This window comes from Triturus cristatus, chromosome 7, assembly GCF_964204655.1.
Source record: "Triturus cristatus chromosome 7, aTriCri1.1, whole genome shotgun sequence".
NCBI lineage: Eukaryota > Metazoa > Chordata > Amphibia > Caudata > Salamandridae > Triturus > Triturus cristatus.
Window position 1 is genome coordinate 1,170,701,472 of NC_140590.1, and position 27,635 is coordinate 1,170,729,106.

General features: G+C 48.5%; 1 protein-coding gene across 1 annotated transcript in view; it reads right to left on the bottom strand.

The window, feature by feature from the left end:
- The window catches only part of CCDC42 (coiled-coil domain containing 42), a 158,189-nt gene that overhangs the window by 66,021 nt on the left and 64,533 nt on the right, over positions 1 to 27,635 (bottom strand). The window contains exon 5 of the mRNA XM_085618462.1: positions 12,504 to 12,704. Within this exon, the coding sequence (XP_085474588.1) occupies positions 12,504 to 12,704 (201 nt within the window). The remainder of the gene's footprint in view (positions 1 to 12,503; positions 12,705 to 27,635) is intronic.

A 27,635-nucleotide genomic window follows, 5' to 3' on the forward strand; every position in this document is an offset into this window, starting at 1 on the left:
GTTTGTACTAGAGAATCTAGAAACGTACACTGTGGCCCAACTCAGGGAGTTTTGCCAGCGGGAGGGGGTGTACTGTCCCCCAGGAGCAAAGAAGGGTGCACTCCAAACCAGCTTAAGGGCTTGGGGGGAGGCACGCCGAGAAAGCAAGGCTGAGGAGGAAGACAGGGATGGAGAGCCTGACCCCGAGGGGGCTGAGATGTACCAACCTGAGGTGGGGAACCTGTCAGCAGGGCCCAGGACACTTTCTAGGAAGGGCAGCACTGTCTCTAGCGGGGGCTTATCCAGCGTGGAGTTAGCAGATCGGAGAGAGAAAAGACAGCTCACATGGGATTTAGCAAAGCTGGAGAAGGAGAAGGAGGAACAGAGGTTGGCTCATGAGACGGAGAAAGAGAGGATGGCTCATGAGATAAGACTGAAAGAGATAGAGCTTCAGATCCTAAGAATTGGGGCACCAACTGTTCCTAATGGTGGCAGCCAAATCCAAGAGTCCACCAGGGAACCCAAACCTTACCTGCCAAAGGACATAGTAGCTAGCTATGGGGCGGGTGACGACATCGCCAAGTGGCTAGCAGCCTATGAGGTCTCGTTGAGGGCCCATGGGGTTCCAGTGAAGTACCGGGGAGGGGGATTGTATAAGTACATGCCTCCAGCTGGTAGGGATGCTTTATTGGCCCTCGAAGAGGATGAGCAGACCCACTACCCCACCATGAAACTGGCGCTCATCAGAAAGTTTGGACTAACACCTGAAAAGTACAGACAGAAGTTCAGGGGTAGTCACAAGCTGGGCACACAGAATTGGGTGGACTTCCTGGACTATGCAAAGAAGGCACTGGAAGGTTGGATTCAGGGCAGTGAAGTAAGGAACTACGAGGAGCTGTTTGACCTAGTACTGAAGGAACACCTACTCGAGAAATGTTTCCCTGAACTGCGGCAACACCTGGTGGATAGCAAGCTGACCAGTCCCCGGAAGCTTGCTGAGGAGGCGGACATTTGGGCTAGTACCCGGGTGTCCACAAGGGGGACTGGAGGGGATACTCAAAAGGCCGGACAGGGCGCCCCCCAGAAGAAAGAGGGAGGGGAAAAGAAAAAGGAGTTCTCCAAAGGCCCCCAAAATAACTTCCAAGGGAAGGGAACAGGATTCACCTCTAAGGCTAACCCACCCAGAAACCCTAATCCTGGCCAGAGTCAGCAGCCAAGGGTTGTCCATTGCTACGAGTGCGGTGGCGTTGGACACTATAAAGGAGATCCGAAGTGTCAGAAACGATCACCCCCTCCCACTGGAGGAAAGCCCCCCGGAGTAGCTAGTGTAGTGCTCGGGGAGGAGATGCCCTTAACTAAGGGAAGGGAGTGGGCGGGTGTCACTCTAGTGTCCCTGGGAGAACGGGAGATGGTTCCTAAGATCCAGGTGCCCGCAAATACCGCAAAGTATGGGCAGTGGATCACCATCAACGGCCAAAGAGGGGAGGCTCTGAGAGACACAGGAGCCAGTATGACTATGGTGCGTAGCCAGCTGGTGTCTCCAGAGCAGGTAATTCCCGATGTACTCCACCCAGCCGCGATGGCTGACGGCAGAACAGGTCACTATCCCGTGGCCGAGGTTCCCTTTGAATGGGGGGGGGTTGCAGGTTCACTTCGAGTTGCCGTAAGCCCTGCCGTGCCAGTCGATTGTCTGCTGGGCAATGACATGGAGCACAACGCTTGGAAGGAGGTGGAATACCGGACTCACACCGAGATGCTGGGTACACCTGACTGGGCCTGTGTTAGCACAAGGTCCGCGACTACCCGAAGAGGGAGTTCATTCCGGCTGGAGCCTGGAACAAAGGCCCAGCCAGCTGCCAGTCAAGGGAAGAACCGAGGACAGGAGGAGCCTGCCTCGGCGTCTCCACCCCGTAGGACGGATAGGCCACCGGAGGTGGTGGGCCAGGAGTCTGCGGAGGGGGACGTTACCAACCTGGAGGACTTACCCATCCCGGCCGAGTGGCACGTGGAGGGAGGCCCGTCCAGGGAGGAATTCTGCCAGGGCCAGAGGGAGTGCCCTACCCTTGAGGGGCTGAGGCGACAGGCCGAAGCCCAGGCAGCAGGGAACGTTGAAGGGAACTACAGTGTTTACTGGGAGGATGGCCTCCTCTACAGTGAACCCAAGGCACCCCTACATGGATCGTCACGAGCCTTGGTAGTTCCTCAACGTTATCGAGCCTTCCTTTTGGAGTTGGCTCACGAGATACCATTGGCAGGACACCTGGGGCAAGACAAGACCTTCGCCCGTCTTGTCCCACACTTTTATTGGCCTCAGATGAAAGTGACGTCCGATACCTACTGCCGGACATGTGTGTCTTGCCAAGCCAGTGGGAAAACAGGGGTGAAGCTGAAAGCTCCCCTGGAACCACTTCCTGTCGTTAGCACCCCCTTTGAAAGGGTGGGCATCGACATTGTGGGTCCATTAGATCCACCGACTACAGCTGGTCACAGGTTTATCCTGGTTCTGGTGGATCATGCCACACGGTACCCAGAGGCAATACCTCTGAGGACCATAACAGCACCTGTTGTGGCAAGGGCCCTGATGGGAATCTTTACCCGAGTGGGTTTTCCCAAGGAAGTTGTGTCCGACAGGGGGACCAACTTCATGTCAGCGTATATGCGGGCAATGTGGAAGGAGTGTGGAGTGACCTACCGGTTCACGACTCCTTACCACCCCCAGACCAATGGTCTGGTGGAGAGGTTTAATAAAACCTTGAAAGGCATGATCAGAAGTCTGCCTGAAAGCCTGCGGAGGAAATGGGACGTCCTCCTACCCTGTTTACTTTTTTCATACAGGGAAGTGCCACAGAAGGGAGTGGGCTTCAGCCCCTTCGAGCTTCTGTATGGGCACCCTGTACGCGGACCTCTTAACCTGGTGAGAGACGGATGGGAAAGAACTCCCAGAAAGCTCCCCCAGGATGTGGTGAGCTACATGCTGGCCTTCCGGAGCCAAATGGCTAAGTTGTGGAAGCAAGCTTCTGACAACTTGGAAGCCAGCCAAGCAGTGATGAAGGCGTGGTATGACCACAACGCTCACCCGGTGGAGTTGGAGCCTGGCCAGAAGGTGTGGGTGATCGAACCAGGAGAGCTTAGTGCCCTCCAGGATCGCTGGTCAGGACCCTTTGAGGTGTTGGAGAAGAAGGGTAAGGCTACCTACTTGGTGGACCTGAAGACCCCTCGTCAGCCCCTGCGGGTGCTGCATGCCAACCGCCTCAAACCCCACCACGAGAGGCCCGAAGTCATCTTGATGATGGTGACTGACGGAGGAGAGGACGTGGAAAGCGAGCCTCTCCCTGATCTGTTTGCGTCTCAAGAAAAGGATGGGTCGGTGGAGGGAGTGATACTCTCCCCATCTCTAACTCCTGAACAGCAGGAGGACTGTCGCCAGGTCCTGGGGCAGTACTCTTCGTTGTTCTCCCTTGTCCCGGGTAGGACTCACCTGTGCGTCCATGACGTGGACACAGGAGACAGCCCACCTGTGAAGTCCAAGATCTACCGGATGTCAGACAAGGTGAAGGCCAGCATTCATAGTGAGGTCACTAAGATGCTGGAGCTAGGAGTGATTGAACCTTCTAGCAGCCCCTGGTCCAGTCCGGTGGTGTTAGTACCAAAAGCTGCACCACCGGGTGCCCAACCAGAACTGAGGTTCTGTGTGGACTACCGGGGACTGAATTCAGTGACAAAAACTGATGCTCATCCGATCCCTAGGGCGGATGAATTGATTGACCGGCTGGGAGCTGCCCAATATCTAAGTACCTTTGACCTTACTTCGGGGTACTGGCAGATCTCGTTGACTGATGGAGCAAGGGAAAGGTCAGCCTTCTCCACGCCCAATGGCCACTACCAGTTCTGTGTGATGCCCTTTGGGCTCAAGAACGCACCTGCCACGTTTCAGCGCCTGGTAAACCAGATCCTCACCGGAATGGAGAGTTTCTCTGCTGCTTATCTGGATGACATAGCCGTCTTCAGTAACAGCTGGGAGGATCACTTGCGTCACCTGCAAGCTGTTCTCCAGGCCCTGAGACAAGCTGGATTGACGATCAAGGCCAGCAAGTGCCAGATCGGGCAGGGGTCGGTAGTGTACCTTGGACACTTGGTGGGTAGGGGAGCGGTGCAACCCCTCCAGGCGAAGATCGAGGCCATCATGGCCTGGGAACCCCCCAAGACACAGACTGAGGTCCGAGCATTTTTGGGCCTCACGGGATACTATCGCCGCTTCGTGAAGGGGTACGGTACCATCGTAGCCCCTCTCACGGAGCTCACGTCCAAGAAACAACCTCGACGGGTAGTCTGGACGGAGGCTTGTCAGCAAGCCTTTGAGAAATTGAAGAAAGCCATGTGCGAGGCCCCGGTCTTAAGGGCCCCAGACTTTTCCAAGAAGTTCATTGTCCAGACAGATGCATCAGAACATGGCATTGGGGCAGTGTTATCGCAACTCAACGAAGAGGGTCTGGATCAACCCGTGGTCTTCCTATCCAGGAGACTACTTCCCAGGGAACAGAAGTGGAGTGCAATAGAGCGTGAAGCCTTTGCAGTGGTATGGGCTCTGAAGAAGTTGCGGCCATACCTGTTTGGCTCGCACTTCCTAGTTCAGACCGACCACCGACCCCTTCGTTGGCTGATGCAAATGAAGGGGGAGAATCCCAAGTTGTTGAGGTGGTCTATTTCCCTACAGGGGATGGACTTTCAGGTGGAACATCGGCCTGGAGTGGACCACGCCAATGCAGACGGTCTCTCAAGGTATTTCCGCCTTAGTGATGAGAACTCCCAAGGGGTTGGGTAGCTCTCCCCACTTTCAGCTGGGGGGGACGCGTGTTAGACCTGTCAGCCCTTTGGGTGGTCCCTCCTCATCATTATTTATTTTGTCCCACTTTTGCCTCAAACCCTGTTTGAATTTTTCCTTTTTGGGAACCACCAGACTTTTTCGTGTTGCTACAGATTCAGGGAGCCATTTTAGCTACCCCTGAAACTTCTGTCTGAGGGCCTGGAGCACAAAATGGTGGCCACCTGTGACATCACCAGCATCCACTGGAACCTACCAGCACCTTCCAGAACATTCCAGGAGATTCCAGAACTCTGTGACAGTTGGAGACCGTTTAGAATGTTGGGAGGTTAAGACAGAGTGTTGGCAGTTGGAGCTGGCAGTTGGCACCTGACTGGTGAAGAGAGAGGAGCACAACAGTGAAGGAGGAAGGAGTGAAGCAGCAGGGGTGGAAACTTGTGCCTGGAGTGGGGTCCATAAACCCACCCTTGATACTTGTCCCTACTGATGGATCCCAGCCTATAGCCCTGTGTGGGAAGAAGACAGAAGAAACTTATCCTAAGGACCTGGACAGCAGGAACAGGCCTTAGAACCAAGAAAACAGCAAGATTCTGACCTGAGAACTGGTTTCCCTGGAGTCCGGCGTCGAGTAGCCTGAAGACCTGGAGCCCGAGGTGGAGAAGCGGCGCTGACTGAAGTAGCAGACGTCGTACCCGGAGCCGCCTGAGGTTGTGAGAGGGCGCCGACGGAGGTCGTGAGGAATACCAGAGGTCGAGGAGGAAGTGAACCGAGGTCGAGCGAGCGGCGTCATCGGAGGAGTGAAGTCCGCCCTCCGGAGTCGTCGGAGACCGAGGTAGAGGAGCACCGGAGGTCGGGAGTGAGGATCACACTCCGGAGTCGCCCGGAGCCTGTGAGGAGGAGCACCGGAGGTCGGGGGTGAGGATCGCACCCCGGAGTCGCCGGAAGTCGACATCGAGGCCAGGCCGGCCGACGTCATCGGAGCCGAGAGCGCCATCGGACCGGAGCCGCCCGAAGTCGACATCGTGAAGAGACTGCCCGACGCCGTCGAATCGGAGGTCGAGATCGAACCGAGGCCACCGACATCGGACCGGAACCGCCTGCCGGCGTCGTCAAAGAACTGACATTGTGCCGAGGCCGCCGAGACCGAACCGGAACCGCCTCACGGCGTCGACACGACTCCAGCGGCGTCGGAACATCAGAAAAAGGGCAGTAAGTGGAGTAGAGGGCGCCTAAGGCCCTGTGGAGACCTGAGAGACTGCTCTAAGGGGCTAGGGAGGTGCTGAAACCAACCTGACTGTGCCTGGGGTGAACTGGGACTAACCTAGAGAGGTTGTGTGGAGAGAGAAAGCCAGGGCACTGGTATTCCCCCCTTTGATCTACCTCAGTTTAGGCCTCAGCCTTGTCCCAGCCAGGGAGTAGCCCCCCTCAAGCCTTCCACAACCCTACAAGCTGTGCCTGGGCCAAATCAGCCCATAAGAATTGAAGTGTCATCTGATTATATGAGGGTTGCTGTATACTTTTAATTATTTATTGGGGGTACTGTATTTATTGAGTTTTTACCTATTTATTGCTTCACTATATTTATAGGTCCACAGGACTTGATGGTGTACAATATTTATTGGTACAGTATTTATTGCCTCAGAATATTTAATTGCCTGTATTACCTGCACTGATATTTATGTCCCTTGTATTTATGATCACCCCTATTTATTGAATCTTCAGATAATATTTATTTGACCTGCACTAATTGAAACTTGTATATTGTGATTGACCTATTTATTTTTCCAATCAGCAACTAAGAGAAAAAGATAAAGAAAGAATATTTTCATAATTTTTACGGTGTAGAGTCGTTTTTGGAACGGATGCACGCATGGTTATTGTATGGGTATATTGTATGCTTAGCACTGCGCCTGTTTCCTGACCACTCGAGCCAAGCTACCACAGTGTGTTCGGGGAGTCCACCACTACCCTGCGGAGTGGGAGTGGGCTGTTTCCAACAGAGATTAACAAACCAACGCTAATTGGTATTAGCGTTGGTTTGTATGGTAAAATAATGCAAGCAGCACAAAACGCTGCTTTGTATTACTTTGCGTCAAGGGGGTGTTACATGGGTGGTACATGGGCACTCACCCATGCTTTATGATGCTAAAATGTATCTACTAACATGAGTATACAGTGTTTAGCGCCAAAAATTAACGCAGCTGGAAAGAAGGCGTTAAAAGGAGAAATGTTTTGGTTCCTCCTTTTTTTCTGACTGTGCATGCGTGCTGCATTGTGCAGCACACATACAAAGCAGGAAAAGTTTTAAGGTGTGTCTAGCCATAGTATTTTGTACAGGAAGGGTACCCTTCCCATACAAACCTATGGTAGACTCAGGCACACACTCTTGCACTATGGCGCTAAAGTGTTTGCCTGGCGTACGGCAGCAGAAATCAACGCCGGCGCTAGGGAGCGGGGAGAGCCATATCTTTCTGAATATGGCACTCTCCTGCTCCCTCCCTGTCACGCAACACAGCAAAGCATTTTTGGTTGCAGCACTGCGTTCCGTGACACCTTTCAGACCTGGGAGCGGATATGTTTTTTTGCGCTGAAGGCTTGGGTCACCTGTCATCTGGGAGTTACTCCACATGGCTTTTGTATGCTTCTCTCCCAGCAGAGTATTCTACTTTGTTGTTCACATTAGATGTACCACTTTTCAAAACAGGTAACTACTGTCCCCATGGTCAGACAATGGCATGACTGTCTTGTTATTAGCAGCTGAATGTAGTGTAGTGACACAGGCCTTTTCCCTATAACCCTGGAATCCTACTGGCTCTCTGTTGGAACATCTGTGCAGTTTGTCAATAATTAATTGCATGTTGTATATGAGGTCGTGCACTAGGGGTTGTGGCACCCCTACCGCAAAACAGAGCCGGCTTTAGGGCAGTGTGACCGGTTCGACCGCACTAGGCGCTGACCTGTGAAAGGGGCGCTGATCTTGGGGGGGAGGGGTTCACAGTGTTTAGCAAAACATCATGATTGGAGAGTTGAGGGGCCCTCTTGCGGGTGATAGTGAGAGAAGCCGAGGTGGCAGTCATGGAGTGTGGGGTGCCAAAAATGATTGCTGCACTGGGTGCCACCAACGCTAAAGTCGGCCCTGCCTCAAACCCCCAAATTATGATTTAACATTAGATATAATTGTAGACCTTGCTGTTGCCCTGTCACCTCCTTCGTTGCCCGGCATGTCCCCACGATGCTCCTTGCTGACCTTGAATACCCCACTATATCTTAGGTTGTGGTTGTGCCTGGTTTGAGTGAACAAATGCTACAATGAAACATAGATGATAATTTTGTGTTAACCCCACTAGTTGTTGAGCAGAATCTGGCAGTTCAACCTGCAGCATGCAAGAAGAAACAATATAACAAATAAAAGGCTAATGGCTTGCCCACCTGCTCTCATAAGAGGCTGTCCTGCCCTCTACCTTGCCCTGTGTTCAGCTCATGAAGAGAAGCTGCAGCCGCATCTACAGCCTCTGATTGGCTGAGGGCTCTGTGGAGTGAATTTACGCTGCCTTGAGCATTATCAGAAGTCTCCCATCACAGTGTATTTTGAGACAATGCAAATAATACGAGCGGCTTTGTGACCATTGGGCTTGATTAATTAATGAATGAAAGGATGAATTGGGTGTATAAAGCTAAAACTGCTTTTCAGAAGGCATCCTGGTGCCTTCTGGGTGGAAAATGTAACTGAAGATATGAATGGTTAGTATGTCCTGGCACCATTTCACAATTGTCTTCATTGAATCTCTGAGCATTACCACAGAGGGAGGGTTGTATCGGAGGCAAAAATTATTGCTGAAACTTTTTAAAGTGAGGCATAGCCTGGATGACTGACGATGAAACCTTCTGTTCCAAGCTCTGAGGAGGAGGTAGACTGCAAGAGGTGTAATGGACAAGCCCTTTGAGACATATAAGATGCAGTGCAACCAAACTATTACAAGGATCTGCAACCTGCAAGAGGAGCCATGCCAGGACTGGAGCGTCATAGCTCAAACTGCGTATGACGACCCACTGTGCGAGCTGCAATCTTTGTGGCATGTGCCCCCCTTCCTAGGAGAGAACTGGGGGCCCTACCGGCACTATTGCGCTGCCGCAACATCACTTTTTTTGATGTTCTGGTGGCGCAATGTGCTTCTGGCATATTTATAAGGCCACCTTACATGGTTTTTCAAGACTTTATGAATATGTGCCCAATTCACACAGAAAACTGTGTGAAAGGAGCGTTCCATGGGTGTTGCTGGGTGCGGTCCCAGCAACATCCATGGCTTTTTGACACTGCCCCAGATTTACGCGAAATCGTAAGCCGGAGCCAGTGCCAAAAACGTACACCTCCCCAGGGGAGGCACAGCAAGGAGAAATATCTTTAATTCTACTCTTTTTCCTCTTTCTATGTGTGATGCATTCTGCAGCACACGTAGAAAGAGGAAGAAGCTTCTTGTTTTTGTGCAGGAAGGTTTCCCTGCACAAAAAAAATCATCCCCGCAATGCAGGCATCCTTGCACCATGGTGCAAAGGTGCCTGCGTTGGTGCACAGCAGCGCCGGCGCAGAGGAAAAGGACAGGAATGCGCCGTATCAAATAGATACGACGCATTCCTGCCCTTTTGCTTTGTGGTAAGGCAGCGTAGCAGCAAGGAATGCTGCGCTGCCCTACATCAATAAACCCATAAATGAGGCCCTGTATGTGCATCCCGGGGAGGCCTCCAGGCAAACCACTGCTTTTTAGGTCTCGCCTGAGCCAGCGCTTTAGGGCTGCTCTGGCGAGAGTTTTAGTAAGCCGGGTTTTGGAAGTGCAAACTAGCGGCTTTTCAGGCCTCCAGCTACAGTGCATGTGCGCCGGGCGTGCGCACCATTTGTCCGCCTGCGTGATCACTTTTGCGGCTGCTTTGATGTTCTCAGTGAGCCGCGCGGCCACTGAGAACATCAAAGCGGCCACGAAAGTGCACACCATTTGCCAGCCTGCGTGCCTCTCTCCGCCTACCCCCTCCCTTATCCCACTTCCTGCTTGTCTTCCTTTGCGTTTCTCTTTGTGAGCGCGCCCTCTTGAGTCCTCAGCCACCCCCCTCTTCCTGTGCTGCCGCCTGGGCACCCGAGCAGACTTCTACCAACATAGCATATTTAACCGTAATAATGCTGCCCATGTTGCCCCGATTGTTCGCCCGTAACGAACTGAGAAAGATCGGCTTTCGCCAGCACTTCCCCCGCCTGTTCTTGTGACTCCATGGGGTCGATTTTACTTTGTGACTTTTCTGATCTGATTTTTGTCTATCTGCAACATCGCCATTTTGCTGTGATGTTACTGGGTCTTTAACCTGCTCCTACATCATGGCGGCTTCGAGGGATTTTCTGGCTCCGATGGATTTACTGGTCGACGCATGCCCCTAAACTGTGCTTTGTGCCCCTTTGAACCCTTTTTTCCATGCCCTAGACCACTTGATGCGAGTGAGCCCGATTCCGGACGTTTCGATTACTGGTCCTCAGCCGGTTTGTTGACTCTCACTTTGACTTTTTGGTTTAAATACTTTCACCCTTGCCGGTCTGCCTTTTCCCAACCGCATTCCAACCCTTTTTACCTTACCTCTGTTCCTCCTATGCCCCATTCATCTTGTGTCACTTACCCATGTAACATTGGTTTTTTTCCCTATGTAATGCTACGCTCCAGTAATTGTTTGTAACCATGTAACTCACAAATCCTTATGTAAAGCGCTCTGATACCTCCAGGTCTAGCCAGCGCTATGTAAAACTCTTCAAATAAATAAATGTCCCAATGACATTGAGCCAACCTGTCACCCTACTCCTGCTTCCTTGGTGTAATATTACATGTTTATTGTAGTTGCACAACCTGAAAACTATGTTAGACAGTTATGCCGTCAATGAAATCTCAAGCCTCTGTGGCTAAGAAAGTTAATAAGATCCGGTTTCTTCACTACCCGCCTGCTGGGGGAAGGGGCAGCGTAGTTCAGATGGACGGGGAAGAGGTGTAACAATGACAGAGGTGTGTGGTGTTTTATTACTATGTATATATCAGCAGTGCCCTCTTTCAGGCCTTCCCACATGCACCATCGGAGATCTCGTATCTTGCTACTGTAGGCCTTCTTTCTTGCCATACTTTATGAATTAAGGTTTATTGTCTCTATAATGTGCTGCACGGCTAAAGACTTATGTGGGCCCAAAGGCGAGACCTATTGGCTATACCAATGCGTGTTATGTGGGTTTCCTGAGGTGATCTGCCCTCTTTGGCTTCTTTCCTGCAGCCCATCAGGCTGAGTTTGCCAATTTGAAACTCTGAATGCAACCTCCATAAGCCAAGACTTCCCCCTTCGGCGAGCACTGGAACTACAACTGTATTCAGATTGATGCTGAGTTGCATGCCTGCCAGCGCCCTCTGCCATGACCATGATAAGCAGCCCCACAGAACTGCTTCTGGTGCTTGCCTCCCTAGTGCCTGTTATCCAGCAAGTAGGACTGTGCTGTGAATGCTTGAACACTGCCGGAGACTATTGCTGATCTGACATGTGCACCCCACTAGCAGATAAGAAGAAAAATTGAACTTGTTTCCTGAGCGAGATCATGAAATTAGCTGTTATCTAATACATTTTACTCTACTAACGTGCCTCATGTACATAAATTCATATTTATTCTATAAAGGTATAGAATTGATTAGATATTCAACTTATGTCAAGGTGTTTACGTGTTAACGGTATCTGAGTTCCCAAACTTACATTACATTTCCAGAGTAAGCCATGACAGCTCGCTGTCACTATCCTGCCGAGTATAGACTTATAACAAGTGTTCACATGGAACTCATTTCTACAAAAGATTTCATAATGCCACAGGATTGTCCTATGTAGATTTAATCAAAGAAAGAACAAACAATAATAAAGCAGAACATATCTGTCACAAATGACTTAAAAAAGACTTCTATGACCGAATTCTTTGCTGCCACAGAACTCAGTTCAGTCGAGCGGAGTTATTTATTCTAGTTCTGTTATGTTATGTATACTTAATATCCAGTTCGCATGGACATATGGGTTGTCCTTGTTTTTGAAGTACTATTCCGCGAGTGGCAAGTGCCACATAGTAAGTGCCTGGCATTTCAGGGAGCAGAGTAGTTGAACTAACCTGTGGAGGTTTACAGATAATAGGCAGTACTTGTCACAAAGAATGCTTAGAACCTCTGTGTCCCCCAAGTTGAGGATAAGTGGCATGGCGAGCACCATGTTGTCTAACCCTTACCTCTTCTAAGCCCTCCAGCATCTTCATCTCTGAGCCCCATGTCATCAGAGAATTTACCCACTTCTTCTTTGACCTTTACCTCATCAGACCGCTCATTGAATTAATAACTGACTTATCCCCAAATCCTCTCCACATCTACCTCCTCCACCACATTCTCATCTGAACATCACCACATTAGCTAAATGCCATCTACTCTTCTGACACATCATTACTTCCTTCCTCTATCTTATCCTTTAACCCTAACCTCCTTGGACATCTCTGCTAGTTTGCTCTCATAGTCTAACCAAATTGGTTGACTGCACCTTTTTGTTCACTGATCTTTACGTCTTAGATGCTTGCACCCTCTTTACATATTGGATGACTCCAGGACTTTCTCCTCTAACCCTTAACTCATTGGCAGTCTCACCAACCTTATCCATTGACCCTCACCTCATCTGATGTCTCCACAACCTTTTCCAGGTAGTCATTGAAGATGGAGTATTTCTTCAGCTTGCGACTGAGCACGAAACGTTCCATTCGCAACTTTTCAGTCTCGGTTCGCACATGCATCAAGTCTCTCTCTTTCTGCCGCTTCAGCTCACGCTCGTGGTTTGCCTTCTTCAAGGCTCGAATTCGCTTCTGGTCATTCTCCTGTGGGAGGTAGACATTCAGAGAAATGTCAATGGCATTCCCTTTGAATGGTCAGCTTCTACATCAGGCTCTTGCTTACCCTTATGTTAGGTGTATCTTGTCTGATGCGGAAAATGGGTTCAAATGTGGAGGAAGAAGTAGCGGTTGGAAGCTGGGAGTGGGAGTAGTAAGTAGGGTGTTTGAGGAAAGGATATTTCGCTTCCTAAATGCACAGACGTGTGGACCCATACGTGGAAATAGTGCGGCTTTTAGAAATTCTTACTGATGTACATATTGCCCACGTGCGCCCTTGATTTATATATACTGTCAAAGTGTATCTAGTTACTGATATGCAAATATTATCTTGGTATGTCACTCTGTGAACAAATTGTGCGTATGTGGTAATGCAAGTGTTCAAGTGTTGACATTGTCCAGATTTGTCCCTGTGTTTGGTCAGAATGTTTCTCAGGTTTGTCCGTAACTATGTAGGTGTTGGGGGGCGTGGCCAAGCAAGATGGCTGACAGGACACGTTTTTGAGTGGCTCCCTGCTCACCCTACAATATCCTGTCTCATCCTGCATCCCTACCGCAACACATACCTGGGAACTATACCTCGTAGTGGGGGAGACATCGCTGAGCTAGATGGACCGCCATGTTGTACTGGGAGGGACCTCTGGAGTGAGGCGAGAGGGGGCGGTGCCGAGATGTGGCACGGCTGTGCGGCCTACAATGAATTCAGCTGGGCTAGTGCCGGTGGTGCATCCAACAAGCGGCTGCCGGGCACTATCACTCTTAGGCCGGCTTTGCTTGGGGTTCAGCTGCCGGGGAATTGACTGTGGCTTGCCAGCCTGATGTGAAGTGTGGGCCTCCTGGGAAGCTGAGCCGGGAGAGGGTGACCATGCTCCTGGGCCGGTCTCGTGCTGCTGGCCACGAGGGTCAGAGACGTGGCCAAAAAAGCAGCAACGGAAAGTGAGGTCGCTGTGCTACCAAGACTGCCTGGGATGCGCCATCGGGTACCCGGCCTCGATTGGGGCCCGGCTACGAACTATGATCTGTGTCCTTGTGGTATGCAGTCTGCTTTCGATGGTTGGTGCCCTTCCCCCTGGGAACATGCTGTGGGGAGGGCCCTCTTGTCCCAGAGTCTGCACTTTGCTCTGCCCCGGAGGAGAGGGGGCAAGCACAACATCCAGCGGTCTTCACTGGACCGGCTTGTGCTGGGCCCCCGGGGAGCTACTATGGGGACCAGCTTGGGTACACAGGAGCTGGTGAGCCCTTCTGTTACTGAGACTATCTGCAATACCAGGGGGAGGAACCCCGCATTCAAGGCTGGTGGTACCTTAAATCCTCCCTGCTCTAAATAGGCCTCAGCGGCTGTCTCAAGTGCCACACTCTCAGAGGAGAGGTGCGGGGATAGGGGGCCCGGAGTGAACTGTGCCCACTTGGTGCCATCCGCACTATCCTGGATCATGCGGCTAGGGTCAGGGGTACCCTTGAGTGGATTGCAGTGGCCCCTCATCTTATGGTTAGACCGGAGCCTGCACAGGACCCCCAATTTGGACTGCCGGTGAGAGGAGGGGGGCCCAGAGAGTCTTTATGCTGGTCCAGAACTATAATGGGGCTGGCTTCTGAGGCAGCAGAGACTAAGCTGCATACTCTGGATTATTTGCAGGGGCCCCAAGACTGTGAGGCTTTAGATTGGTTATAGACGGCAGCCCCTGCCTGTGGAAACTTCCCTGCAGTTCTGCATTTCCTGGCTAAGGTGTTCCTGTCCCGTTCTCATGGAGAAGGGAAAGCCTCATGGGCCCCACCAGGGGAATACCATCAAACAATATGCCACCCTCACGCCGGCTACTCAGCGGAGGATGCAACACAGCAGCTCGCAAAAAGACACAGAGAGGGCTGCGTTCCCTGAGGAGCCCTCCCGGGCTGAAATTCAGGTGGTGATCCAAAGATCCCATCTTGCACTTGAGGGGAAGATTGAGGCTGCCACTGTGGAGGCAAATCTCCTGCACACTGACCTGCGAAAGGTGTCTGGAAAGGTCTGCACGGGAGAGAGCTCCATTGTTGAACTACATTCAGGAATGACTTCCCTGAAACAACAGGTGGCTGCCCTCACATCAAAAACGGGGTCCCTGGAGGTGAGGGAGGATACGGGCGGGAGATCATGGAGAAACAACATCCGCCTCCTGGGTTTCCCTAAGCGTGATGAGGGTGGTGAAACAGAGAGGTTTTTGCAGACATGGATCCCAGATACACTGACACCCACAGGTCTGTCTCCATATTTTGCTATTGAGCGGGCTCATTGTGTCCTGGTGGCCCCCCAAGACCGGGGGCCCTACCACGCCCTATCATAGCATGAATTCCTGAACTACAGGGATAAGGACTGTCTTCTCCCAGCAGCCCTAGAGGCGAACAAATTCCAGTTTGAGAACCACAAGATCTCTCTTTTCCCAGACTATACACAGAAAGTGCAAGCTCAATGCAAATCCTTCCTAGGGGCCAAGAAGAAGCTGAGGGCTATGGGTCTCTGATATACGCTCTTATATCCAGCCAGGCTGCGAGTAACTTTGAACGGCAAGTCGCATTTTTTTTACACTGCTGAGGATGGCTGGAGATGTGAGACAAGGTACTGAAAGAGAAGAGAAGCTCTTGGAGATCTGGGTCACAAGGGGCATCGGCATCACAACGCTTGGACTGGAGAGTCGGGGCAGACCTAGAGATCGGCGTGGCCAGTGAGGGCCAGGATCCTGTCAGAGTTATCGTTCAGGAGGATGGCACCATGGCGTTGGCGACTCCTGAGGTGCAACTGGACTCCCCAAGGGCTGCATCTGCTGTGACAATGGACATCGACCTCACCGATGCCATGGCTGAACGTGATGAGTCTTGAAGGTATTGGGGTGGGGGATGGTAAAAGTCGAGAAAAACTGCCACATTACAGTGTATGCAACAAGGTATGGCGTTTACTCTGTGATACACATAGCAGCACTGGCGAGCTCTCTCCACTTATTAGTGGTAGGAATTGTTGGAGAAAGCTGGTTTAGGCTGTAGGTCCTAACAGCAAGCTCTAGAATGGGGTACCACACAGTTCTGTTATGGTGTGATTTGTACGGGGAGGGTGGTCAACAGTTGTTCTTACTTTATGCCCCTAGTTCCTGTGGGGATTTGTTTGTTGGTTTCATTTCATGCGCATGTGCTGATTGGGGTGTTTTTTTCTATGAGTAATGGATGTTCTGCTACCTCCCAGGGGGACTGACAAGTGAGGGCCGGGAAAGGAGGGGAATCTAACTTACCTAATGGCTAACTGCACCAAAATTTCACCTGGCACATCAGAGAGCTGCATGGTTATACAAAGCATTACAGAGTCCATTCCTACCTCCGACGTCATGAGGTCTAGCATGTCTGCAGGAGACACATCAAAAGGGTGATGTACATGAGTTAGCAAAAAAATGGAGGGTCAGCTTTTTGCGGCCACCTACTTGGCCTATGCCAGGAGGTTGCGGTCTGGGTTAGTCCTGGGGTCCGTTTTCATAATTTCTATAGTGAGGCAGACGTGGAGGGAAGCTATGTACTTCTCCAGGGCACGTTGGATGGTGATGACATCATCCCGAACACCTATGCACCAAATGTTGATGATGGGAAGTTTTATGAGGCCATACAGGTACTGCTGGAGGACAGCGTTGGGTGTCTCATAATCTGGTCAGGAGGCTTTATACTTAATGGGGGCCAGGACTAACACCCACCCCAACAGGGTATGAAGCCCTGGATGACTGAATCCCTGGCACGTGTCATGAACAACTTGGGCCTGCTAGATAGATGGGTCGTTCTCCATCCACAATTGAGTGAGATTACTTGCCACTCACTGACACACAGTGCAGTAAACAGACAGAATATCGAGTCTTTTATTTTGACTTGCACTAATATCGAGTGCAGAATATCGGGATACAAAAATATCGACTGTCAGAATATCGTTGTAAAGAATAACGAGTCTAAGGTAAGTAATATCGTTTTTAACACTATCAAAGTTATTAATATCGTTTAAAAAAATATCGAAGTCAATATCGTTTGCAAAAATATGGTTGTTTAAAATATCGTTTTTTTAGTTAGTGTTATGTATTTTAGTATGTATTTTAAATGTATGTGCTCTATTTTTTTGTCTTAGTATTGCATTTGATTTTTATCATATGTATTACATTTTCAGAAGTTATTAATTTTATTTTAAGTGCATTTTGCATTTTACTTCTGTAGCGGGTTGTGGGTTTATAGCGGAAAAGGGTGGGGAGTAATTTAATTATAATAAATGTATTAATAATTATTAGAAGTTTTAATTTTGTTTAAATTCAATTTTGTGTTTTAGTCCCATAGCGGGTTGTGGGTTTATAGGGGAATAGGGTGGGAAACAATTTAATTTTAATTACTTAATAAATATTTCTTATTAATTGATATTTATGTATTTAATATTTTGAATTATTGATTGTGGAACTTAGTTTATCATTAATTATTTATTAATTGGTTGTTAATTATTATTAATTGCAGACTGCAGGAGATTGGTGTCGGAGGACTAGCACTGGCCTGGCTGCAAAGCTTCCTGTCTAATAGATCACAATGTGTCAAATTAGACTCATATACGTCAGTAACCACCCCCCTTGATAAGGAGGTACCTCAGGCCTCCATCCTAAGCCCTACTCTGTTCAACATATATGTGGCCCCTTAGTCCGCCATTATAAGAAGTTGCGGCTTTGAGATGATTTCGTATGCGGATGATACGCAGTTGATTATCCCATTCGAATCGGATCCTGCTTTCACCAAGGCCAAATTTAAGACCTGTATGTTGAACATAGCTGCCTGGATGGGGGGGCAACCTCCTACAGCTTAACTCCAACAAAACGGAGATTCTCCTGTTCGGGAAGGCGGAGGAACTGTGGACGACAGATTGGTGGCCCTCAGAACTGGGGGAGCATCCTTCCCCCACAAAACAGGTCAGGAATTTGGGAGTTCTGCTGGACAGTAAATTATAATCTGAAGACCATGTAAAGGCACTTTCGAGCACCTGTTTTGGGATACTGAGAATGCTAAGGAAAGTATTTCCTTGGATCCCATTGGATGCAAGAAAGATCCTTATTCAAGCGCTTATTGTGAGCAGGCTGGATTATGGCAACGCACTACTGGTAGGAGCCAGGGAAGAGCTTTTCTCCAAGCTCCAGGTTCTGCAAAATACTGCTGCAAGAATGGCTTTGAACAAGCCTAGACGTTCTCCATCTCGACCCCTGCTGCAAGCCTTACACTGGTTGCAAGTCAGAAAGAGAGCAGTCTTTAAACTTCTTACATTGGTGTTCAAGGTTAGGCAAGGCCTGGGGCCAGTATACCTAAGGTAAGGGTCGCCAGTTGAGGTCTAGCAATCAAAACCTGTTAGTTCCTTGTAAGATCAATAAAGCAAGAATGGGAGGGCGTGCTTTTTCCCACTTGACTCCCTTTCACTGGAACAGGTTGCTGGAAGAGATACGTCGCTGCACCTCTCTGGGACACTTTAAGTAAGCCTAAAAACCTGGTTGTTTTAGGGGGTTGGTGAGGGCGAGGTTCCTGCTAGTGTGCTGCCAAGCGCCGAGAGATCCCCTTGGGGATGATTCGTTGCGCCATATAAATGTGAAATAAATAAATAAAATAAATAAATAAAAAATTAATCGGTAATTATGTTAATTGTGTCATTTTTTTAGGAGAGGGTTGTGGGTTGATAGGGGAGTAGGGTGGGAACTAATTTAATTATAATTAATTAATTAATTTTTAATAATCAATATTTATGTATTTAATATATGTTATTGTTAATTGTGGTAATTACATTATTATTAATTAGTTATTAATTGGTTGTTAATTATTAATAATTAATTGGTAAATATGTTACTTGTGTCATTTTTTTAGGAGTGGGTTGTGGGTTGATAGGGGAGTAGGGTGGCAAGTAATTCATTTTAATAAATGTTTTAATATTTTTATCATAAAATTTAGTTGTTTTTTTATATTGGTAATTGTGCGAATTCATTTTTTATTCATTTTTTTATTTTGCTTGTTAATTGTTATTAATTAGTTAATTGATTGTTAATTAATTATGTTAATTGTGTCCCATTTTTCAACATTGGTGGTGTCATTTATAGGGGGATTATGGTGGGAGGTAAATTATAAGTAATTAATTATTTGCTAATTAATGCTAATTAATTAATTAAAAACAAAATATGCTAATTGATGTCTGAGTTGTGGGGTTTATAGTTGTAATTTTGGGAGGAAATAAAAAAAATATGATTTGATGTTAATTGTTATTAATTTATTAATGTAAAATTAGTAATGGAAATTGTGTAAAATATTAAAGTGTGTGTTTTGGTGTTTATTGGGGTAGAGGGTGGAAAGTAATTTAGTTCAAATAAATTAAACATTATTTGATTATTAATACTTATTTATTAATTGATAAATATGTTTGGTAATTGTTTTGTTTTTATTTTGTTTGGGGATTTAGGTTCAATAGCTGTAATGTTTGGTTTTATCCCCTCCGCTATCCAACACTATCACTAGTGTTGCACTCATTGGATTGGGAATAGTAATTTCTTCCCCTCTGCTATCCTACACTTTCCCTACTGTTGCACTTAATTGAGTGGGAATAGTAAATTATTCCCTTCCTCTATCCAACACTCTCCCTAGTGTTGCATTCATTGGAGTGGGAATAGTAAATGATTCCCCGCTGCAATCCAACAATTTCCCTACTGTTGCACTCGCTGGAGTGGGAATAGTAATTTTTACCTCAACGCTATCCAACACTTTCCCTACTGTTGCACTCCCTGGAGTGGGAAAAGTAATTTTATTCTTTATGATATCCAACACTTTCCCTACTGTTGCCCTTATTGGAGTGGGAATAGTAAATTATTACTCTCCGCTATCTAACACTTTCCCTACTGTTGCACTCGTTGGAGTGGGAATAGTAATTTTTATCCCTCCGCTATCCAACATTTTCTCTACTGTTGCACTTGCTGGAATGGGAATAGTGACTTATTCCCCTCCGCTATCCAACAATTTCCCTTCTGTTGCACTCCCTGGAGTGGGAATTGTATTTTTTACCTCTAAGCCATCCAACACTTTCCCTACTGTTGCACTCGCTGGAGTGGGAATAGTAATTTTTACATCTACGGTATCCAACACTTTCCCTACCGTTACACTTAGAGGTCGATTCCGATCTGCGTCTGAAAGCTCTCCAACCGAGCTGGATCCGGAGTGTTTTCTGACCGAGCCGGACCTCTGCAATCCGACCGAGCGAGTACGATGCAGCCGCATGGTGCCGGACTTGGTTCGGTCGGGCTCCCATAAAAGTCAATGGGAGCCGGTCATACGACGCGTACATGGGCTCCCATTGACTGAATGGTTATGTCTCGCACAAGGGCCCCCCTACAGTGGGTACGCGTCGGTGCCATCCGAACCGTACATGCCTGTGCTGGGGAGACCCATGGGTCTACCCCTGTGTCCAAGTCGTAAGGCTGCGTGTTATGGGGGTCCGACGCGGACCCCCAAAGGCAGCTTCCCGACGTTTTGCGAGCCGGATACTTCGGCTCGATCCGGCTGTCCGACGCGTACACCATACTCGCTCGGTCGTGAAACGTCTCCATTGCGCGGTGCGAATCGTGTCCGTACGAGTCAGTTGGAGCAGCTCGGATCCAGAAACGGTTCGGTCGGAACACACGCGTACACTCGCATCGTACTTGCTCGCTCGTACAGGTGTCCGAGTCGGTCGTGAAACACTTGTCCGACTCGTACCTTTTTCCCGCCGGATCGCGTTCGGAGCACTTCCGAGCGAGATCGGAATCGACTCCTAAATGTAGTGTAAAATGTAGTTTAATTTATAATATTTATTATTTTTTTATTTTTAATGTTACAGGTGTATGTATATATTTATGTGTTTAGAATTCTTAATATATTTCTAACATTATAATTTATTAAAATAATTATTTATTATTATTAAGTAAATATATATATTACATTTTATATATGTATGTTTAATTTTTATTAACATTACATTTATTACTTATAATTGTTAACATTTTAAAATAATTCGAAATATTTATAAAACTTATATGTATTATTGAATTTATTTTACAATATTTTTTATACATTTAAAAAAACCGATATTTTTTACTTCGATATTCTTAACAACGATATTTTTTCTCTTGATAATTTAGTACCTACCATTATGTAGATACGATGTCGATATTTTTGACATCGATATTTATGTGCCGATATTTTGGGAAAACAATATTTTGACCATCGATATTTTGCCAGTGATCCACACAGTGCATATAGCCTTCTGGATTGGCTTCTCCTGGCCGGGGTAGACCTAAAAGCACTGCAGGCGGTTGACCATTTGGGGCGGTTGCTGTTGGATCATGCTCGGGTACTGCTGCGTTTATATTGGGGAGGGAGGTCACAGGTGGTACCGTGATAGCATATGCCATCCTAGCTCCTGACAGACCCGGCTAGTCAGGAGACATTGACAGCCGCACTCCAGGAGTATTTGGAGCGTAATTGGGCACTACCACCTCTAGGGCCAACAAGTGGAACGCTCACAAGGCTGTGCTTCGGGGGTCTGTGTTGGGATTACCTGCGGAGTTCAGAGACAGTTATTAGCGCACTTTTGTGCCCAGGAGCATTGGTTGGCGGCTCTTCAGGTGGGGGAGGTGACTGTGATGGAGCAAGGACTCGAATAAAAGAGACTTGCTCGAATGCAATTTTCTCAGATACTTCGTAATGCCATAATAATTGTGTTCATAAATACTAATAATCGTCAAAAATTCGTACACTTAAGCTTAGGGGAAGCGTACCTATGTGTCGTACTAACAAGTAACCCGAGAGTGATTAAAATGGCTGCTAATGCGGGAATCTTTACTGTGCATGCGTCAACTACATCTACGTAGTAATGACGTACCTATGCTTTGGAGGGAAATCTTTGCAGCTGCGCAATCACTTTCAAAAGGGCCGCTTGAAGCTCACATGTTAATGCGCATGCTTAAGCTGAAACTAAACCCTGCAAATTTAATCAAATGCTAATGCGAAAGATTTATATAAGTAAAGGGGGTTAGAGTAGAGATAGGTGGTATACAGTGAAATCATTTTATTTTGAATTTAATATGTCTATTTCTGACTTCTTTGTTAGTTTGTATTTTGGGCTTCAGAGGATGACAGAGTTCCATACCCCACGTGTCCCTTGCACATGCGTATTTGTAACCCGCCAGGAACCATGACGAATTAATTGAAACTTATCCAAGGTCACTACCTCTTTTTGGCCTGGGAACAGAATCATCTTCATGACCGATGAATGAAGAAGTTATTAAATTGTATATTTTTTTTTTTTTTTTTTTTTTTAAAAAACCTTTATTTGTGCATAGTAAAAGAACAAATACGGGCCTACAACCATCAGGCCGGCCACAAAACGGTTAAGCACTGAGACAAACATTACATCCCCTGTGCATCAATGGTCAAGATTAGCAACGATTCAGGAGTTATACACTGGAGAGATCCTTGACACCAGGGGAAGGAGAAGTGAAGGTTAATTTTAAGGTTTTCAAAATAATTTTATCGAGGAAAAAGTCAGTAGAGGATAGAACCAAGGAGATTCGAGTCCGCAAGATGGCTTCATCACACGGGAGAGCAGCAGCATCATTAAAAACGGCCATAGAAAATCTCAGACAGTGAGGCGATGCAGTTATATAACAGGATAGTCACATGAGTAAATACGCACCCCTCCAAAGCCGCCCCCACTCGATCCACCCCACACCCGGACCCCGAATCGGAAACAAGGAGAGCGCAGAGACATAGAAGAAAAAGGCCCATAGAACTAAAAAGAAACAGTAAATTACCCCCCCACCCTACACCAATGCGGAGGCTACGGCCTGCCCCCCCCCCAGCATAGTGCCTGTCGCCCAATGAACCCGAAATATAGACAAGAGAGGAAGTAGGAATAAAGGAAGAAAATAAGAAAACAAAGAAGAAAGCGGGGAGGAGCCCACGTAACCTCGGAGCGCCCGAAACCACCGGCCAACTACGTCTCCACACACTGAGAACCCACTACACACAAAGGCGGTCGTGTGAAGATAACGTGTCACAACAATATAATGAAGGTAGACAATTCGCGACGAGTGCGCACAACATATGCAGACAGTTCCAGTCCCAGTCCAGCCCATCCGTGAAACCATGGTGATAGAAATCAATCTAGCCCTGGCCCGATCGCGGGCGTAAGATTAGACTAGCCCCCACATGAAGGCCCCGCAGCCCGTGCAGACAAAGACAATATGGCCGCTGGGGAAAAGATGGAGAAGTAGAGTCACAAAATGGCCGCCGATCATCTATTGAGGTCCCCTTGTGCACCATATAAAATCCAGACCTGGCCTGTAAAGTACAGGAGTTCCACATAAAAGAAGCCGTAGGCCACCGTGAACGGTTCCTCGAGGACGTCAGGTGTCGCACAGCTGGATACTCTTGCGGGCGCGGTGAGGCAGGCAACCACAAAGCAGGCAGCAATGAACGGGGAAACAAAGTGTCCACAATTGAGCAGGAGATCGATTGATCCTGGGTGCCGGGAAAGCCAGATGCAGACACCAGTGTAGCACGGTTATACCCAGTCGTTGCGTCCCCGCAAGAGGACAGAGGCACTGGCAGACCCACGTCTTGTTGAGAACAAACGGGGCGCTCACGACCCGCAGCCGACAGTATGGAGTCGAACCGCTCACTCAGCGTTTGCAAGCCAACACACAATTGCAGACGAAAGTCCCGCAGGGCAGCCAGAACGGAGCCGCATGTCAGCGGAAGCTGCGCCCCCACATCGGCAGCAATCCGGGACGGCACTGTGGAGCTGGAGTCTGGTAGAGGGAGGGCGAAGCGGACAGCGGGCGAGACCGGAGCATCACCCCCCAGCAGCGAGCAGGCAATCAACGCCATGTTTTACCGCTGAACGGTACAGTGGCCAGGGGGGGGATCGTAACAAGGAGGCAATTCCCCGCAGGTCTGCGCCGCAACAGGTGAAAGCCAACAGTCGCTTCCCCTCCCTCGGAATCTCTTTGCAGCCGACTGGCAATAGAAGAAGGGGGTCTGCAGCCTTCCACAGCGCGGGCCACAGAGCGGGGCAGGAGACCCGCCACACCGGGGCTTACCCTATAGCTCCAGCCCGTCAGGTGAAAGGTGAAGGAGGTGTCCGGGCGTCTCTCCCCCGGCTCGTCTGGCAACAGTCCGTGGTGTGAGGCGGGATCGGGGCCGCGGGGCTCAGATTTGCGCCGGGGGTCCAGTGACTGCGGAGCTTCCAGGGGGCCGGCCAAGGCCACAATGGAGCAGGGGTCCAGCGCGGAGAACAAAGGCACCAAGAGCTCCGGCATCCGGGCGGGCTCAGACTCCGGGAAAGCGGCGGCGCGGTCAGCGCGTCGTCGCGCACGTTGCACCTCGAAAATCGGCGAGGATAGGAATCAGGATGATAGTCCGAGGCCAAGGGCTGGCGGAGCCGGGCGCTCAAGCGTCTGCTCCGGTCGCCATCTTGGCTCCTCCCCCAAAATTGTATATTTTTGATTGATAAAAATGTGAACTCGGGTGGGAAATAAAGCATGGGAAAGTAAATTAAGGGGCGGGAACATAGAATAATGAGCTTAAAGAAAAATATTAAAACTTAGCATGGTGTGATGATCATCTCCCCTTTCCCTGTCCAATCAGAGTTAGAAGTTTCATAACATTGAAACATTTAGGGGTGGTACATGCCGTAAGAAAGTTATAATTGAGGTAGTTTACTTAGTCAGACGCACACAGCGAGACAGAGAATGCTGAGAGACCGAGGTGCTGTCCGAGACTTAAGAGAATATTGAAGAAGATCCATTTCCAGACTTAGAACTTTTGAGCCAATTAATTAGAAGAACATGGCGGAAGAATCGAGGAGGCACATAATAGAAGAAGATCGCGGAAGAATCGAGGGGGAAGATAGTGTCAGAGAGGGGTGCGACGCAGGCGTCGTATCTAGAAGAGGTCATCTATCCTGTCACTAAATCCTGTCCTGAGCCTTTGTCACCTGATCTGTCCCAGGGGACCCTTTCCAATTCCTTGGCCAAGGGGTTGGTTTCCACACCATTCTAGGTAACTATAATTCTGTGTAGTATGTCATTGTACTGCTCTCTCTGTTTCCTCTCTATTCAGGTTCTGTCATCGTATTAACTTTGTTTAACAATTATTCTAATTACATTTCATTCCCTTCCTCTCCTTGGAGAAGACCGTGTTCTAACTGTATTGTGGCACTTGGTTCACATGAATTTACTAGATAAACATTTAAAACTCTCCAGAGTCTGTGGTTATTTAAAGAAGGTTTACTCTATGTAATCTTCACCTATTCAGTTAACTAAAAGGTCCATTGACCAGAGGAAAGTACATTGGATCAGAAAGGTTTGGTAAGAAATAGTTAGATAAATTCATCTTACATATATTAGTTCAATAAATTGACCCCAGCGGTATCTACTAGCCTATGTGAATGAGTGTTTATGGGCCCAGGTGAGTATATGGTTGTTGAGTATCTGAGGTTGGTAACCCGCTGGATCAACTATGCACAGGGAGATTCTACGTGCACAGTGCTCCCTGTACGAGTATTGGGAGACCCTGTACCGGCACACCCTTACTGCTTATCGACAGCGCCTCCACAGAGAGGGTGACAAGTTTAGTAGGTTGCTAGCCTGGATACTGAAGTGCAAGATCCCACCCATTCTGCATTTATGTGCTCCAGATGGACAGTGTATGACGTTCCGTCGGGACATACTGGGGATCCTGGTGTGACACTTTCAGGGTGTATATCGAGACAAGTCGAATGACTGAGCAGGTTTGGCGGAGGAGTTCCTTGCAGGACGGGACCTGCCCCGTCTCCCATAGGATGAGGCAAAGGACTTAGAGGAGGGGATCACACTGGAGGTGCTTAAGTTCGCCTTGCACAAACTAAACAAGGCAAAGGCCCTTGGGAACGATAGCTTTCCAGCTGAATTTCTGCAGGCATACTCTATGACCTTGGTGGAGAAACTCCTACAGGTCTTTCGGGAGGGTATCATCAGTCTCATGCTGAAACCGGGGGGGGTGACCCGAAGGACCCCTCCTCAAACCGCCCTCCTACTATGATCAGTTCTGATATCAAGGTTCTCTGTAAGCTGCTGGTGAGGTGCTTGCTGGGGGTGGTGCATGGGTTGGCCCATGAGGACCAATGCAGGTTTATGCTGGCTCACAATCTCTGGTGCCTAGCACACATACTATATGAGACCACCGATATGGATCAGGACATGGCGTTTGTATCAACTGACCTAGAGAAAGCTTTTGATACTGTTAATTGGGGCTATCTCATGACGGTACTTAGGGGGATAGGCTTTGGCCCAGTGTTTCGTGATTGGGTACAGTTGCGGTGCGGTGTGAGGTTTCAGATGCCTGGGCTTTTGAGGGGGGCACTCACAGGGCTATCCCCTCTGGACACTCCTTTTCGCTTTGGCTGTGGAGGCGATGGTGCTCCTCCTGTGCAGGTAGTCAGAGCCATGGGGTATATGAGTGGAAGAGCGGTACTACATCATCTCCTTATATGCAGATGATGCCCTGATTTATCTCCACACTCCCAAAGAATCAGTGTCATTCCTGCCATGGCACATGGTGGCTTTCAGTTGAGTCTCTGGCCTATGGGTCAATATTCGTGAGACCTTACTGTTCCCTCTGGGGAGGTTGGCCACGGCGTCACCCAAGCGACTGCCTGAGCTTGGGATCTGCTGGAAGTGGGAGAGTTTCCATTACCTAGGTCTCATGGTCACTGTTATGGAGGACGCATATCAGTGCATGAATGTGGACAGGGTGTCAAAGGGCTTGACCGGGTCTATAGAGTTCTGGAAGACACTGCCCCTGTCGGTGATTGGCAATATGGTCTTCCACCCTCGTGGTCTTTTCTTGTCCAGAACTCCCTCTTCCCTCTGGGAACATCTTTTTTTCGTTGAGTCAACAGTTTGTTGATCTGCCTGGTGTGGGTGGGAAAACGCAGTCAGGTTGCCCTGTCAGTTCTAAAGAGGGACATGGAGGAGGGGGGCTTGGCGCTTCCGGACATGCAGCTTAATTTTTTCGCAGTGCACCTATAACCTGTGACTCAATGGTTAATAGATGCAAATAATTGGAAGAAGATGTTGCTGCAGGGCATGACTGGGGACGATACCCTACTGATGAGGGGTGACCGCTCTGACAGGCTGACCCCCTACCTGGTACATGGGCCAGGTGTGGGAGATGACAGTGAAGAAGGTACTACATCATGCCCCCTTTGATGGGGAACTGCAGAACTGGGACTAATCTTAACTGTTATAATCTTGATTGTCATCACTACCAAGGGTGGCAGTTAGATTCTAAAACTTCTGCCTTTGGATCAGACAACCACCCAATGCTCTTGCTCCGTAGGAGCCGCGGGGTGTCTCTCTGGTCTCTGAGATTAATCAGCTCCTTGCTTTCTTGTACGATCTTTTCACCTCACATAGAAATCACTATCTAAAAGCATGCTAACTGTCATTTATGATAGTTTGTCTAACATTTTCCTTGTACTCCTTTGTTGTAGAACTTGTGTTAATCTATATTTTCCCCATGCAGACTTTCCATTTCTTGATCACAACCAGTTCCAGTCCTCTTCTTCTGTCCTTCCTTCCTCTCTAGCTTTCCGGTATTTAATTGTATATGTTTACCTCTTCTCTGGCAATCTCATTCCTTTTAGAGAGCATACACTCTCTGTTATCCAGTCTTGTCTAAATCTCACCCAGCTAGACCCATGATAAAAATAGCTTTACTAATGACCCTTTCTGTTGTATTAGATATTGCTGAAAGGGAAACCAGAGGTGAAGTTAAATGTTTAGTATGTCTATCTGCTCCCTGTATTTCAGTAAGGGTCAAAGGCTGCTGTGCCTTGTG